At 36.1% G+C, this 18,267-nt stretch overlaps 1 protein-coding gene and 1 long non-coding RNA gene across 6 annotated transcripts in view; one reads left to right on the top strand and one right to left on the bottom strand.

Moving 5' to 3' along the window:
- Positions 1–2,687, top strand: part of LOC306669557 — a 137,207-nt gene extending 134,520 nt beyond the window's left edge. For all 5 annotated transcript variants that reach the window (XR_013766150.1, XR_013766151.1, XR_013766152.1 and 2 more), the window contains one exon: positions 141–2,687. This is a non-coding gene — a long non-coding RNA (uncharacterized lncRNA). The remainder of the gene's footprint in view (positions 1–140) is intronic.
- COL25A1 (collagen type XXV alpha 1 chain) overlaps positions 1–18,267 on the bottom strand; it is a 453,979-nt gene that overhangs the window by 88,281 nt on the left and 347,431 nt on the right. The window contains exons 11-12 of the mRNA XM_079153601.1: positions 11,582–11,608; positions 9,552–9,596 (exon numbers count right to left, since the gene is read on the bottom strand). Of these exons, the coding sequence (XP_079009727.1) occupies positions 9,552–9,596; positions 11,582–11,608 (72 nt within the window). The remainder of the gene's footprint in view (positions 1–9,551; positions 9,597–11,581; positions 11,609–18,267) is intronic.

The following is an 18,267-nucleotide window of genomic DNA, read 5'->3' as shown; positions in this document are numbered from 1 at the left end:
TTTGTCTTCTGTAAAGTATGCAGGGCTTGATTCAATGTTTGTTTTCCCTTAGCCCTAATGGAGAAAGATATATAATAATAATTAACATTATCTATTATTGTTGGACTAAAGATGTTACCTGGTGTTTCCTTATTCTTCAGAAATCTGAATAAATTTGGCTTTGGAGCCAATTTCACAGGCCTTGGATGCCCACAATCTGTTCTTCCAGCCCCACTGCTCAAGTTCTTGTCTCTGCATGAACTGTGTCCACTCTAGTTTGCCCCAGATCAACTCAGTTGGGTCAGTCAGTTCTTTTTTGGGGGCAGGGAGGGTAATTGAACTCAGGGGCACTCAACCACTGAGCCACATCCCCAGCCCTATTTTTTTGCATTTTATTTAAAGACAGGCTCTCACTGAGTTGCTTAGTGCCTCGCCATTGCTGGGCTGGCTTTTTTTCTCCATCCTCCTGTCTCAGTCTCCAGAGCCGCTGGGATTATAAGCATGTGCCACCACACCAGGCTGGTCAGTTAATTCTTAACTCATTGCTTCAAAGAGCTCACCCTGCCCAAGCATCTTGTGAGTTCAAGACTATGTGGTGTTCTTGGGAAGCCATCACATCCCAGAGCACACAGTCATTTCACCGACTTGTCCTCTCTCCCGCTACCTCCCTCCCAGTCCATCCTGGCAGTTCAACTTCTATGAGGAGCAGTCCAACAGTTTTTAGCTCCAACTTGCACACACAATGCCTGAATCTCCTTCTTTTTCCTTTCCTGGAGGTGAAGGAGGCTTTGTAACATTGTGAAAGGAAAAACAGAAAACCTTTAGCCTGGACAGTTTAGAGTTGGATATGCATCAGAGAACTGCCGTCCCTGTATGGGGAGTTTGGTCTTGTTTATCTAATCAGCAAACTCCCTTTCCCAAATTAGAATCTCTGTCCACATTGGTAATATGATGAGTACAAAAGTAGACAGGTACATGAGCCAGAAACTTAATACAAATATGCTATTTCAGATAATTTGTTGAAATGGGTTTTAAATTGATTAGAGTGATAACTAAATTAAAATGAGTAACCAAATTTTCATTATGCTCTTTAAAAAACTACCAATGTAGAATTACAAATGTCTAAAAATGTAAAATCAGAAAATATCATAGTTGTATCAATAATATTACAACAGTATGAACTATTTAACAAAGAAATCTTCTGGCTTACACTTAATTTTAACTTTCTATATTGCTAATGTAGACAGACAAGTATACAATACAATTTGAAGAATGGAACTGAAATGCAGGGAGGTAGCTAAGAGATTGGTGGGGGGCCTCAGAAACAGACAAATTGAGTTAATTTGGGTAAAATTTACATAAATAAGAGGAACTGTTTTGAGTACACTTGTGACATTTGATGGTCAGACAGTGGTGCACATGGATCCCACTGATGAACTCCCTATCGTCCTACCCCATTCCCACTATGTATAGTTTGAATGATGTGTATTTTTTCATTTGCAAAGAGAATGTGCTTAATTAATAATGGAAGTTTTAAATGGCTTTGTTTACCTGGAAAAATTCTAAAGGTCAGTGGAGAGCAGAATGAAATAATACTTCACTAATACTTGCACACCAGGAGGATTGTGTCATGGAGGTATTAAGGTCTCCAATGCAGAAAGGAAAGTTCTCATCTTTTAATAGAGAATTACATTTATTACATTTACAATTACATTTACTTCCATTATTTTTTCTGATTAAACTCTAAGGTAAATATTATAATCTCTATTTGACAAATGAAGAAACTAAGGTTCAGAGAAGGCACTTTATCCAAGGTCATACAAATTTGGAGTAGGGATACTAATCAGCATTGAGCATGCATGCATGCTGGGATTTTTACATTCACAATAATTTAGTAATCCAGACCTTCATCATGCTTTTTAAAAATCTACCAATATTTAAGAATTACAAATGTCTAAAAATGTAAAATAACATAAGTTATATCAATAATGTAACATAATAGTTGTGTTAATATAAAATAAGAAAACATGATAGTTGTACCAATCAATGTGAATTTAAAAATCCACATTCTTAACTACTATTATGCAGCAGAAGTAGAATGGTTGGTTTTGAAGGCTATTCTACCATTAACACCTGGGTGATCCTGGACAGAAAATATTTGCTTTTTTGTATCTCTATTTTCTCATTAACAAAATGGAGATAATCACAGTATTTGCTCCATAGGATTGCTGTGAACTACTGAGTTAGTATGCACAGAACCCTTGAAACAGTGTCTGGCAGCTAAGAAGTATTGAATGAATTTTAGTAATTATTTATTTTTTGGTTTCAGGGGTGCTTAACCACAGAGTCATATCCCCATTTTTATTTTTTTATTTTCAGACAAGGTCTTCCTAAGTTGCTGAGGCTGGCGTTGAACTTGTGATCCTCCTGCCTTAGCCTCCCCGATTCCCTGGGATTACAGGTGTGTGCCACCATGCTTGGCTAGTAATTATTTTATTCAACGTCTGTTTTCTGCATTGGGCAAAGAAAACAGAAGAGAATTCTGAAACAAATTTTATTCCTTACAAATTTGTTGGGGGCTATGCCATGCGGACTATGCCAAGATGGCGCCTGGCAGCCAGCCAGAAGTTGTTTTGGTCACATAGGCAGTGAGGAGATTAATTAACATAAGCACACTCAGGTGATTTGTCATTGGCCGTATTCAATTAAGTCCACGCATGCACATGTGTTCTCGAGTGCTCCAGATGTGCCTGCTCGTTTTGACCTTTACCATGACTGGGCAGCTGGCTCCTTGCCTAATCTTTGCATAATTGGCATCATCCCTACCCTTCACCTCCTGGAGGGGATATAAACCGGCTCTCCTTGAGTGCCAGGTTCCAGATTCGAGGTTCCAGTTCCCGGGTTTCCTGAATCTACAATAAACCGTTCAGAATTCAAGAGCCTCACTATTCGTTTGTCTCCCACACCAAATTGACTCCACTGGACAGCGTCACAAATTAACCTCACCAATGCTGTGTTTTGTTTGTTTTGTTCTGGGTACTGGGGATTGAACCCAGGGTAGTTTTATCATGGAGCTACATGTCTAGTCCTTTAGATGTTTTTATTTTGAGACAGGGTCTCGCTAATTTGCCAAGGCTGGTCTCAAATTTGTGAACCTCCTGCCTCAGCCTCCCGAGTTGGCTGGGATTATAGGTGAGCATCACTGTGCCCAGCAATGCTGTTTTACAGTTACATAATAGTTGGCCCCTTAGCAATGTGACAAGGGGTCAAATAAATGAAACCTGGTAGATGTTAATCTGTTATAATTATCACAATAAACTATCTCAATACAGTTTTATTTTTAATAAAAATTCCAAAATCTTAATCAATATTAGAGATTAGATCTAAAGATACAAAAACTGGTTTTGTGGCTTATATTATTTAACATTTTAGTGGTGCACATTTGGAGAAAAGGTTTTCCAGGATGAATTCAAAAACCCAGCAGTGATCAGTACGATAGTGTTTTAGAACAGAATTCTAAGACCAAGGTTATCTATAATTTAATTTCCATGTACTACAATATAGTACCAGTTTTTCTTTCCCTTGCTATGACTTGACAGACTTTAATTCTCAAAGTCAGCTGGAAATTCCATGACAGTGGACACAGCTTTAACTTCAGTACTCAGTTGATGCCTGGTACTCTGTAAAGGTTGAATAAATCATTGTTGAATCAATTTCTGAAGAAATCAATTTGTGAACCAATGGATACACATAAGGGAAATCTAGGGGGGGAAAGCTTTCCAAATTATGTATGCAATTTACTCAGATCCAGTGAGTATTTCTGTACTCTTTTCTATAAAAATGTATCTTTTAAATTAAAATGGCAAATAAATTGATTTCATGATGTGATTCATTCAAATACTTCCTTTTGGTGGCTTCTTTGTCCTGCAATGCCTGTGAGGAACTTCACTCCTTATATTCCTTTCCCCAACCCCAATTCTTCTGATCTTTATTCTCTCTCTCAATATTTTCAGTTACTAGAATGATAACTTAGTTTCATTGGAATACGCAGAAGTGAACTGAGGGGGAAATGGTTTGAAGGAAAATATTACCATAATTGATTTATTTCAAGCCAGCATTAAAAAGCTTCTTCCAATTAACTTTTTATTTCCTTCTAAAGGAACTTAAAATTTATTACTTAAAGAACAGAACTATCTTTTGTTCCACTGAAACAAGTAAAATGGAGTGCAAAATCACTTGGAGAGTAGAGCAAGTTTGAGAACACCCAGCTCATACTTAGGGATGAAGTGATTTGATTTTATGAAATGCTCTGTAAAAGGAAAAATGATGGTGTTAAGAAAAAAGGATGTTTCCTATTACTTTAGGTACTAGCAGAAGAGCAGTCCTGTAGTCTCAGAACCCTAATCTACATAATTGCTGATTTTAGAAGGCAGGAAATTCAATAAATATAATCCAATTCCCACCTATAACCCACAGAACTGAATTATTGTAAGATTCTTTCCCTGAACCATTAACTCATCTGGAATCAGAAATCAGTCAGTTCTTTTACTCTAAATATCTTCTCTTATTGTCTAACATCAGAAAGTCAGAAATATATGGAGTAATAGATCTCTGTGTAAATTGTGCTACAGGAAAATTTTAGGTTAACTAGCCAGATGGCAAACAGACCTACAACACATTGAAATCCTCCAGGAATTTAATTCAGGCTCTTAAGATGATGGAGTCAAGGTAGCAAAGGAAAAAAAAAAAAAAAAAAAAAAAAACTATTAGGTTTAGTGGTTACGGCAAATGAATCAGGAATAAAAAATATAGGGTTCACCATACAGCTCATGGTGGAGATTGAATCAACGGCTTGACCTTTAGAAGTCTGAAAGGCTCAATTTATCGTCTCTCTAAATATTCTTACAATAAAAATGCCATTAGATGTATCCTGTGAAGATTAATGTCAGGGAAGAGCGGGGAGACTCATGTGTAAGAGATGAAAGGAATTCCAAATACCACAACTATAAACTAATTAAAATTTAATGTTACTTAAAAATCACATAGCTAGCTGGGATAGATTCACTGGTGAGACACTTATATCAATTTTTAATTTATATATATTTTGAAGTTTTAAAAATAACAATAAGTTCTGAAACAGGATCATATGAGACTTATCATTTTGCTTTGGAAAGAATCCCTTATGACCCAGGCCTCAAAAAATTCTAGTCTGCATAGGCAAAATATATATTTTTTTAATCCGGAAGATCTTTGACATTATTATCATTTTTTTTCTCTCTATAAAAGGAGAAGAGGGTGTGAAATCAGAGGAGCATAAGCTGGACTTGGTACACATTGTTTATCTGTCGCTAGCGCTCACTTTGCATGGCATGTGCACAGTGCTGAAATAAACGGTCATAATGACGACTTCAAGGTTGTAAATAACACAAAGAATTGATAAGTAAATATACCAAAAAAATTGTAGAAAATTCTGTAAATTCTGCCAAAGGAATCTTTAGTTTAAAAGTGGCTCTATCTAAAATAAAAATAAATAAATAAATAAATAAAAAATGGTTCTATCATAAAGCCATTTTATTTATTTTTTATTTTTAGTTTTACAGAGTGCATTTTGATTCAATTGTACAAAAATGGGGTACAACTTTCCATTTCTACGGTTGTACATGATGTAGATTTATACCATTCGTGTAGTCATACATGTACATAGGGTAATGATGTCTGTCTCATGCCTCCATCTTTCATATCCCCAGCCCCCACCCCCTCTCATTTCCCTTTACATAATCTAAAGTTCCTCCATTCTTCTCTTACCTCCCACCCCCATTATGTATCATCATCCACTTATCATGGAAAGTATTCAGCCTTTGGTTTTGGGGGATTGGCTTATTTCACTTAGCATGATATTCTCCAATTCTATCCATTTACCTGTAAATGCCATAAAATCATTTGAAATAGTCCACACTTATCCAGTGTTATCTGAAGGGTTTAAATTATTCTGATATAAATCTTGCCATGTGTGCATTTGTGTGTGTGTGTGTGTGTGTGTGTGTGCTTGTGTAAGGGGGATGAATTGTGAACACAAATAAAATGTTGATATACCTTTAACCGTGAGAATTACAAAAATAATAAAAAGGGCTTGGGATGTAGCTTTACCACTGGGCTACTTTTCCAGTCCTTTTTATTTTTTATTTTGAGACATGGTCTAAGTTCCTTAGAGCTTAAGTTGCTAAGGCTGGCCTGGAACTTGCGATCTTCCTGCCTCAGCCTCCTAAGTCTTTAGGATTACAGGCAGGTACCACCATGCCCAGCTTAAACTTCCCTCCCATCCCTGTACTGGGGATTGAACCCAAGGCCTTCTGCATGCTTAGGAAAATTCTATACCACTGAGCTACACCCTCAGCCAAAAATTATTTTTGTGTCCAATACAACTAGCCATAGAACAAGCAGCAACCTTCTTCCCCCCGCACCCCACCCCCTCACGACCATTGTACTGGGGACAGAACCCAAGGACACTCTACCACTGAGCTACATCCCCACACACTTTCTAAAATTTTATTTTGAGATAGGGTCTCATTAAGTTGCTCACACTGTCCTGGAATTTGTGATCCTCCATGTGATCCTCAAGAGTTGCTGAGACTCTTAGAGCATGATGATTCTACTATTGATGCTTTTCAAAATGTATTGAGCACCTCTTATATCTGGTTCACTTTAGACACCTCGTCAAGTTAACACAAGGTCTCTACATTTTATACTGGAGTATGAAACAGTTTCTATAACTTGCCCAGGCAAGGACTTGAAGCACCCTCTCTTTGCTGGGAGACCACATTCTTCCCTCTGAACCTCACAGCCTCCTGCTTTTCACAGGTGTGGGTTGTGATGTTAGAAGGAACTTGATTACAGTTTAGTGGTGGGTTATTGCTTTGTAAGTCTTTTTTTCCCCAGCACAATCTAAAGAATTAGAAGACCATTACAAAATATCAATATTCAGATTAGCAAACAAGGTGACTAAAGAGGAAAATAAATGTAAAAAAAAAATTACCATCAAATTAGTGGTCAAGGTTAATGACCAATTTTGTCAATATGAATGATTGATAAATGTCTTGTAGAAAACAAAAGAGAAAACACTTTTTATTTCCTGGTTGTTATTTGCCTTATTTCTGATGGCTTAGAAAATGATCTCCTCTTTTAACCATTATCTGGAAATGATTTTCTGGGCATCAAAAGTACTTCTTCAGAAAAAGTGAATCTATAATGGGAAAGAAATGTTTTCTCAAGACAGTTTAAGGACACTGAGTGCTTTTTAAAAATTATTATGTCATTATAAGCTCTGTTTTAGAAAAGCATTTCTAGAAGTTCAAGATGTAGCCCATGAGTCCCAGCTATAGAACTATCACAGTCCTGCCAATCTTGTCTTTACTGTCTAAATGATGGGCCATCTCAGTGAAGGAGAATCATGTTTGGGGCCTTATTTTCCTAAAGACAACATACCAGCTATTCCAATGTTCAGAAATAACTAGGATGACCAGAAGTTCCATATTCAAAGTTTTAAGTAAGTCTAGGTTGATGGAGCATTAAAAACAAACTCAAACTATATTTTGCTGATACCTTCATAAAAGTGTGAAATCATTTGGTTTCTCTAGGTTATAGAGAAAACACATTGAAAATGCCACAAAGATGTATAACAAAACATAAAACTGCAAATATTAACTGTCTAGTTCCTTGAAATATAATTTAAACTTGGTGACTAGGACAAGAAAATGTCACATTCCTTTCTCTTGCTAAGGAAATTGCATATTTCCTTGGAAAAATAAAGAATACGCAGTCTTCAAAAGAGTATATGTGACAGCTTTAAAGTTGTTTTGTTTCAGGTTAAAGGTTTCTATAAATTTTCATGATTGTTCGAAAAAGAAAAGAAACAAAGAAGACAAAGCAAAACATTAACCTTAGGCACACAAGTTTTGGGTTTCACCAATGTTTTCACATTTCGAGTTATGTAATTTTCAAATCTACCCTAAAATGAACATACTTACAAATTCTGCTTATGTTTCCCTCCATGATCTGCAATGCTCTAAACAGAAAGTTAATCTTCTGTCCTTACCAGGATTTGTGAAGCAAAGGGACATGCATTTTACGAAGTGGAAAATGGAGCTCGGCATGGATAGTTAGCTGTAGATGAATGTTGCAGTGCTTGGTTTATGGCCTAAGGGTGCCATAAGCCTTGGTCAGGAACATTAATTTCACTTGGGAAGTGAGTAATTCCAAAAGAGAGTTTCTTTTGAAACATAGATTAATCAAATTTCCAGGATTTCACTAAAATGAAATGAAGGGAAATTTTATTAGTAATAGCAGACACTAATGTAAGGGCTTCATGTCTGTTCCTCACATTGACCTTATTGGGCAGGAACTGCTACTGTCTTACTGTAACAGAGGAGAAACTGAGGCCAGAGACTTTAAGGACTTGATCAAATTCACCTAGCCTCTAAGTGGCAGACTCATGCTTTTAGCCACTTTACAGGTTCTGATAGAGAAGACAAGATGGAGAGAAGATGGAAAGGCTTGTGGGGAGTCTTATCTCTCTGCAAAGGTTGGTCTCCTTAAAATTTCAGAGCACATGGATTTAAAATATTCTGGGAAGAAAAGCAGATGAGTCACAGGATTTCTAAAGGCCAGGCTCAGATCTCTGAGGAAGGCAGGAAAGTCCCTAGCTCAGCATCCGGAGTCCTGGTGGACTAGCCCGGCCATGGGCTTTGTCAGCTCTCACCATGGCTTTCCTGGTCTCTGTAGAGGTTCCAGATTGCAGAGCCAGTCAGGACTGCTGGGGAGCACAGAGTATCAGACTTACCCATGGGATGATGCTGGATCATTTGTCCCACCAGTAAATGTGGGGAAGGAATAAATATGCTGAGGCACGGAAATATGTGTATGTGGAGTTGTGAGTTTCTGTTTTTATTTTTTCCTCTCGTTATTAACAGTACAGCAAAAGTGTTAATATGAGTATGGCAAGTGTATTTAACCCTAATTTTGTTCAACAGTGGAAAAAGCTTCCTTTTTTTTTTTTTTTTTTTTTGGTGGTACTGGGGATCAAACTCAAGGCCTTGTGCTTGCGAGGCAAGCACTCTACCAGCTGAGCTATCACCCCAGCCCAAAAGCTTCCTTTTGAATTCAGGATATTTATAAGTTCCCTCTGTAAGAATAAGTTTCGTTAACCCAGAAACAATACCTAGTTTAACCATGACTAGAATAAACTAGGGTACATTTTGTTCTTCAGGATGAAGGTTAAATTTGGCATTTCCCTACAACATTTATATTTATGAGAAAGATACAGCTGTATCATACATATATAACTGATCAAAATGACATCCAAATACTTACCTTGGAAATTTTTCAGTTTCTGACTAGTGCATTTTAAAAAATTACACAGATTTGATCATTTGTACCATACTTTTCCTGTATTTCAGAAGTATATGTAATACTTTTATAAGCATATAAACTTATTATTAACATCACTCACTAAGATAATTTTGTGACTTGAATGCTCTCCAAATTAGAAATGAAATTCAATATTCGAAAGAACTCACCTTTTGTCCATTCATCCCTGGGATTCCAGGTGCTCCAATGGAACCCTAAGGAGATACATGATTAAATTAAGTATCTCAATTCTAAATTTATATTGTGTTAGTTATGGCAATCATAACTTTACTTAGTAAAACATCACAGAACTTATGTACAAAAAATTAAAAGATTATGTTTCTCAGATCTTATCCACTGTCTTCAAATATATAATAACATAGGCAGATTCTTTAAGCTTTCTCAGAAACTAGAGTTAAAGTTTAACCTTGTTTCCGAATATCCACTTAACCCTAATATGATTTTCAAGAATTTCATATCATGAATTGAGACTCAATATTTATCAGAAAGTTATATGGCTCTAAATTCTGTTGTTAAGAAAGAAATAGCCTTTGTTCCATCTGGAAAAAGCCTTGCAGTAGCAGTAACTCTTGAATTTCATGAATGTAAATAACATAAAAAGGTATTAAAATAACAACTGTTTATTCTACAACTAAATAAGGGACACATGTTGTAATCAAGATTTTTATATTTGGAGTATTTTCCCCCTAGACTCTCTGGTAGTATGTTTAAGTCACCCAAATCTGAATGTCTTTGGAGTGGACTAAAAAAGTGTCACGAGTGTGAAAAAAATAACTTCCACACAAAACATTTTAAGGTCAGAGCACACACAAGGACACACACACACACTGGGGTGAGTGTGGGTGAATGGGTGTAGATGGGGTGTACTGAGAGTAGGAAAGCTAATTTTACTTGAGAAAATCTAAGTCATTTATGTGGACACAGAAGCATGAGCAAACAGTGATGTCATTTCCCTCCCTTACACCTCCCTTTTAAGCTCTGGAGAAACCATTTTAAAATACAATGTGCTTATTCTTTGTCTAGAACTAGAAAACAGATTTTCTTCTTAGTAGATGTATATTAAATTTCTTTAATAATAATGGGAAGTTTTTTTTTTTCCTAATAGTAACAATCAACCAAAACCTGTTCTAAAACACAGTCTACCAAATAAAAGTAATTATATGCAAAACAAATTAAGATGGTAAATTTCTTCCTTCATTCAGTGATTATATGGGGTGGGTCATTAAAGGACTTCCCGAAGGCTGAAGCAGTAATTTTATCCTGGTCGAATGTGGATTAGGGTAGCTTTACAATTTCACACCATGCTTAATAGAGACATTATTGAGAGGGACACAGTGTTCCTATGCACAAGTTGTCTCACAACTCATTGGCTTTTACTTGGTTTGTAGGATTATGTTTCAACAGATGCCACATGCCCAGTGCTTGGGGGATAAAAAGCCTCTATCTTTGATGGATTCCAAAGATAAAGAATAATCACTTTTCCACCTGTTATAATAAAATTGTTTTCTTTAGTTTTCTGCAGGTTAACTATCCCCTCTTTCCCCTGCAGGGGAGGGAGATTAGTGGGGAATGGGGACTTCCTTCTATTTTGTTTGCAAAGAGCCTTCTTCCTGCTACTGACATATTTACCACTGTGGTAGGTATAATTTTAGAAATCCTAGATTCTCCCAAGAGAACTTAATGGTCAATTTGAATGACTGTGGATAACAATGAAATGACAATTAGGAAGTCACTTTTCAGGTTACCTTGGCAAAGGAGGACACTTAATGGACCCCTACAATGCAGTGAACCCAGCAACAAACACATCCTTCATCCTGGGCAGTTCTGTGGCCCTTTGGCTATTTCATACTTGAGCAAGGCCATGCATTCGATTTGCAATGTCATATGATCTTTTGCATTTTAAGTTTTGTCACATTGTTTTGCCAGTATTTGAATTAAAAATTCAATGCATACACGTTCAGCAGAACTTAAAAAGAGTCTGCTTTGGATTTTCAGAATTTTCTACAATGGAGTTGATTAGAAATCTAATGCTACTTTGTAAAAATATATTTTTAGAAAGCAGAATGAACAAACCAGACTGCTTCCGCATGGCCTACAGTAGCTAATTCCATTCACCTCTCTTGCTGGCCATCAGGCAATAGGAGTATCACCACTTTCACAGCATTGTTGTATACTCTACCTTTTGTCCTGCAGGCCCCAGAGGACCCTGAAAAAGAAATACAATTCAATTAACATAACATTGTGGCCCTTCAAGCTTACATGACTAATTAACTCTGTCCTATTTAAGGTCCTCATTTCTATACTGAAACACATTGATGCTCAAGGAAAATTTTCAGTTGGAAGTACAGAATGGGTGTTTTATTCTTTTTTGAAGAACATTCAGCACATGCAATAGGGTTCTGATTGTTCTTCTAGAAATAAAAAGAACATTTGTTGTTCCAGTGTCTCTGTTTCTTCAAACACTTGCAGATCTATCATATCAATCTCACTTAGAGGGCAGGAGGTATTTTTACTAGAAGCAGTTAAAATGCAATGCAGTTCCCCAACAAATGGACATTACATGAATTCTGCATCTGCGAAATTTCAGTAAGCAGATTTGCAAAGGAAATAATTAAATAGCTTACAAAGAAACATGCTTTGTTCTCTTCTTCCTCAGAGGAAATGTGGTCAATTGACCTGTACAAAAACTTGTTTACAAACTAGGGGAGGCCAAGGTCAACTATGGCACCCAGTCTGTACCTGAAAAGGGAACAAAAGATGCTGCCAGCTGGTGCTTAGACTATTACAGGGGTGGGAGGATACAGTGTTTAGTGAGATGAATGAGAATATTTACACAGAAAATGTAAATGTGACAGTTTTGAGATTTAGCAGTTTTTAAACCACAAAATCAGTGTTGGGATTCTGTTGGCTTTATTTAGAGCAGGGCATGGCTTTGGGAGAGTGGAAAAGAACACAAAGAGATCTAGCTACATTTCTGACTTTTTATATCTATTTTAAAATAAAAAATATTAAGTACTTGTAGTTCTTTCAAAAACATATTTAATTTTTGTGTGGTTTAGTGAAGTTATAAACATTATCATTTCATGTAAAAGCTCTTGCTGAATACACTTGAATGGCTAGCTTATTTTCAATGACATTTCAGTTAATCAGCATCTTATATTCATACTCAGTAACATTAGGAAAAACACTAAGGTGGTCATTAGAGGAAGAACTGGTCAAGCATCGTTTTTTTTAAATTAAAAATACACAATGTTCAGGAACACTGGGTGAATCTGTTCCTCATAGATCTTCTGAAATCCTACAAGAATAATAATTTCCTCCTCTAATCAACTTTAGGTTATTGCAAGTACACTGCAATACCATCTTTACCTATTCATATTTGATATCCTCAACCAACTAAAGTTTTAATGAGCTTGCTATCTACATATCTGTGGTCACTCTCCCCACCCATCTTACTTCTTTTATTTAAAATTCTCTGTTTTAGATTTACAGAGAAAATAGAGACTTCAGGTGTAAATTCCCTTGACATCATGTCTCTCATCAACCCCAGTCTGTGTGGACCCTTCTCCGGTATCAGAGAAAGAAGATTCCCTCCTATGCAAAGCCAATTCATGTGGTAGGCTCTGGAATCCATCCTTGGCCTCTGTCCTCTGGGATCTTTTTCAATCAATTACCCCTGCATCCGTATCAGAGCCTCCCCTTCTCCACCAGTTCCTTCCCCTTAGCACATAAACATGTTTAATCATTTCCTCACTTGGGTAAATTGTTTGGGAAGTAAATGTTAATGCTGAGTAAAAGGCAGAGTTTGGAAGCCGTGATGATAGGAGATCTGAGAATGAAGACAAGACATGGGTCTTATCATTGTCTAGGATTCCATTTTCTCAAGTGTCTCTAGAGCATTTCACTTCTCAAAATGTTGATGTTAGAAAGGAAATCATATAACAAGGAGCACATTAATGCAATGTTTAGACTGAGAATGTGTATGTTCAATTCACAAAGGTTTCTTTCCCATTGTAAACCTAACTTTGCCACTTGAAAAAATATTATTCCCTAAAACTGGATATTTCATTACATGGATATATAACCCTGGAATGGACTATTTAAAATGAAAATAAGAGCAAATTTTACATCAAATATTTTAACTAGAGGCTAACATATCTGGTATTTTCTATTTTGGTTTCTAGTACATGATCACATCAAATCAGAGATTTATAAAAACTGATCATAGCTATTAAATTCATAAAATTACATTAGTTGTATATATATTTTTTGGATTAAGAAATACTTTTAATGGAGGTAAATAAAGCTCAAGAAGGTGTATGGATAATTGTAAAGAAAACATACTCATTCCCTTCACTTCTAGAAAACTAGTGTTATTTTTGGTAAACTAGAAAAAAATAAAAGCAATTTTTAATAATTAACATAAATTTTGAATTGTGACTATATGTCTTATAGTCACAATTCTGCTGCCAAGAATACATTCTCTGTTACCAAAACTGTGTATATACTTCTTTGAGCTCAATAGCACAAAAAATGCTATTAAACCAAGGAGAATGTCATCCATTTCCAGAAGCAAACTGGGAGTCGAATGTAAGGCAAAGATACACACACACACACACACACACACACATATATATACCCCAGTTATTTTAATGAGCAAGATTTTACTTATGTACATGTGTTTTAAGTATTCTTTGGATGAATACTACTACAATGTATCTGTGACGTTGTGATAATTAAATTTAAGCTTATAAGTTAAAGTTTCCCTGCTCAAAACCTGATTTTAAAATTAGAGTATGTTGCCACTAGTTGGGTAAGATGTCTATGTTTGTCTTGTGGCTTCTGGTACAAATACATAGCTTGTAAAGCAATGGACGAATACTATAGAGTCATTCATTAATTGATCTTATCTTTCTTGAACTTATACTTTTAGCCTGGCACAATGACTAATGAAGAATGTCATCAATTCATTATTTACTAATGAAACTAATGCTTCTTATTATTCTGAAAATTAAAGTTCTAGTGGCTTAAAATTTCTAAAATAAGTCCATTATTTTTCTCCATAATTCCATAAGTTTGGGATCAAGTAGTTTTCCAAAACAGAGCTATAATCTTTTTGGTCCATTTTTATTAATCAATGAAGTGCTCCATTCTTGGACATTTTCTTGACAGGCAAATTTATAATTTACATGTACTTTGCATATAACCAATTAAGATGGAAATACTCAAAGTTTTAATTTTTCAAGATAGTTTCTATGATTCAAGATTAGAAATTCTGCACACATGGAACTCAACATATTAAGCTATATTTCTTTAAGAAATTTCCACTATAATTTGAATCTTAAAACATACTCATCTCAATATAGTTTCTGTTGATGTAAAATGTATGAACTTTGCATTAAAAAATTATGTATAGTGGACATAACTCTATTCAAAAGATAAAAATCAAATGAGTCACTGAAAAACTCTGTGAATTACCAATGTCACGTAGACTTTTATACCAGTTTTCACAAACCAGAAAAGACCACAGAGAAATAGGTTAAAGTTCAGACAGAAACTTGTAAACTAGTAAGGAATTATATAGTGCACTTGATTTTCCTTGTCGTTTCCCCTGTCCCTGCTAGAGTCCAGCTCTAAATATTATGTACAATTTTCAGCATATGGTGAGCAAGTAAGTTAAGGAAATATGATAGCCCCCATGTTGGTGATCATCTTTCCCAAAACCAGTTAACTCAGGCCTGAGAGCAATTCTTTACTCCTGCTCTGAGCCCCTCAGATACATAAGAATATCTCTCTGGTCCAGTTCTCTTCTCCAGCTGCATTGCTATGCCCTTGTTCTAGCCCTCATCTCTCTTGCACCTAGCTAATGTGACAGCCATCTCATGGCCACTCTGTTTTTAGTGTCCTTCAGTCTTTCTACACACTGCTGCCTATGCTTTCTAGAATGCTAATGGGTTCATACTTCTGCTTCAACATTCTCTGAGGGCCTCTCAGAGTCCAAGCTTTGGTAATAGTTGTAGTTCATCCCATAAGCCATGCTTCCAACACCTCTGACTGCCTGTTGCAATAAGGGGCTTCTTTCTGATCCTCTCTTCTGCATCCATTCCATAAATCAGAGCTCGGTGTCCTTGCCTGTGGGGTTAGGTTCCCTTCTTTTGCTCTCAAACAAATGTTAGGTCCTTTTCATAGAGCTTGCCAACATTATTGTAATTGTTGGGTTACTTCTTTCTTTACTTTAAGCATCATTTATCATGCATAGGAAATGACATATATTACTTGCTCAGTAAATCCTATTGTGTTCATTCAGTTATTCATTTACTTAATAGTTTGTGAGTACCTACTGACTGCCAGGCAATGCTTTAGGCACTGGGAAGCCAGTAGACAACTAAATAAGACAAAACTCATGCCTTTGTGGACTTGATATTCTACTGAAGGGAGAAAGACAAATAAAAAATGAAAACAAATAATATGAAGTTGAATCGGGTGGTTAAGTGCTAAAGCAAAGACAGGGAAGGGAATGGGAAGTAAATATGGAAAAATTTTAAATGAAAGGTTGGTGAAGGCTGCAGTGACAAAGTGACTCCTGTACAGAGCTCTGAGAGAGGCTGGGCAGACCACATGAATATAGAAGGGGGAAAGATGCTCCAGGCAAGGGAACAGTGAACACAAGGGCCAAAAGTTGGGCACATGAGAAATGTGTTCGAAGAATACCCAGGAGGTTACAGGTGAATTTCCTATGGAGAGGGAAGGGAGATTGTATTTGCAGGGCCTTATAGGGGCTTATGAGCACAATGGAATTTACTTGGAATATGATAAAAATTATAGGAATAAAGGAACACATAAGGTCCATCAAGATTTTTTCTTATAAAGACAACAGTGTCTCAAGATATGAATGGCAAGACTTCTTACCCTTCTGTTTACCTGAATCATTCTAGTGCTACTGGTTTACTACAGTAGCCTCCAGGTTACTTCTAAGTGCAAGAGTGGGTGGAAGAACTTAATTCATGGCTTCTATAGTCAAACAGTAAAGCAAAGATCATTCTCATTGCATGGTGTCATGAACACTCAGAGTGTTGTGTATGTCAATCTATGGTCTCTAATGAGCCTCAGAGAGTCGTTAGGCAAACGGTAGATGGAATTATCAATCCAAGTTAATCTTCAAAGCAGGTACTTAAGAAAAGGATGATTCTACAACCATTATGCATTGGCTGTACTTTTCAATTCATATATATTTTTTAAAAAGCTTTTTGCTTGATAGATCATGGAATGGAAAAAAAGTTAATGAATTTTTCTGACACTAGTGATGTTAGCATAGATTTGATTGAGGTATTAATTACTTAAACAGGATGCAAAGTTTTTAAATGATGTGCTTTAGGATGCCTCTTGGGAGATGTTTTAAGGCAAGTTCTGGTTGCCTGCTATTAGGAAATGATGTAGGGGGCGGACACAGTTCCTGTTCTGTCCCTGATGGCTAACAGTAAAATTTGAAGCTCTGAAAGCTGCTGGTCATTGCTGGATACAAGAATATACAACCAGCTTCTGTAATAAAAAACACAGGGAACATAAAAGAGGTGGTCCATCAGTGAAGGGGATGATACAAAAGCCCACACTATTAAGCTATTTAAAATTAATCCCTTTTTGAGTTAAGAATTTTTCCATGATTTAATAAAAGTAAGGCAAAATGAAGAAAATGCTCTTTAAAGTCTGGTTCCATTGGGAAGAATGATAACATGTATAAACTAACTTATGGAGTCATAAAGCATAAGTACCAGACTTTCTCAAGGGTTTGTTACAACAGATTTTAATTACAACTTTTTGAAGATATTAACATGGTCAAAGGCATCACAAGATCACAAAATATATAAACTTGGTTTATAAAGAGTTAAGAGGAAATTTGAAACAAATAATGGAAACTTGTCTGACTTAAGAAGCAACTATTTAAGATGTACTTATATAAAATTCCATGTTCTACTTGGATGTTTGATGTGGGAAGGTTAAGAAACATAAACTCTAGCCACTATTACATGTCTGTCTGGAGTGGAATTTGAGAGATGTTTTACAAGATTGGATTTCATAGCTTAAGTGTATGGAGATGCCAAACCAGAAACTATTGGGAATGTTTAGAATATAAGAGACTGTGCCGAAATGTTTTCATTGTGAAGGCCAATGATTTAATTGATCTGACTGTGGAGGAACACAGCATAAACAAGAGTGAAAGCAGTGCCAAGATGGGAGAGCTACACTTCTTGGATTAATTCCTCATGAGCCACATCTCCAATTATACTTATCATTTATATTTTCCCAAGTAGCCCATACCCTCCTTCTGTTAGGCTTCATTTGAAGTTCTTCTTCATTCTTCCAGGGTCCATGGTCATAGCTCACATACCTTGTGAGCCTTCTTCAGTTCACCTGAGGCTTATTTTTTAATCTTCTGTTTCTCTGGCACATTTCAACTGGTTAGTATTCTTAAATATTTTAAATATCCACGTACTAAGTAGAAACTAACTCAGCTAGAAGATTTTACATCTTCGGCATGCAGGTTAGTACTCAACAAAAATTATTGTTGACTAAACTAAAACAATGCATGCATGAATGTAAAAATTATAAAATCCTGTTTCAGATGTCCACCATTATTTTACTAAACTGTCATTCCTCTCCCTGGTATGACACTGGAAAGAGCTCCCAGTTTTGAGGCAGTTGTTTCTGTTTAAGCATCTGGGACTTCTGTTTCAATAAGGTGGGTCCATGATTTCTAATATTTAAAATAAAATTTCCCTAAAACCTGGAGCCCATTATTAAGATGGCATGGTATTACATTCATTAATGAACATTTAGTGAAAAAAGTTTTAATGGACTAATTATTTT

The sequence above is a fragment of the Sciurus vulgaris genome (assembly GCF_902686455.1).
Source record: "Sciurus vulgaris genome assembly, chromosome: 9".
NCBI lineage: Eukaryota > Metazoa > Chordata > Mammalia > Rodentia > Sciuridae > Sciurus > Sciurus vulgaris.
Note: the sequence above shows the minus strand (reverse complement) of the source record. Positions and strands in the feature narration are given on the sequence as shown.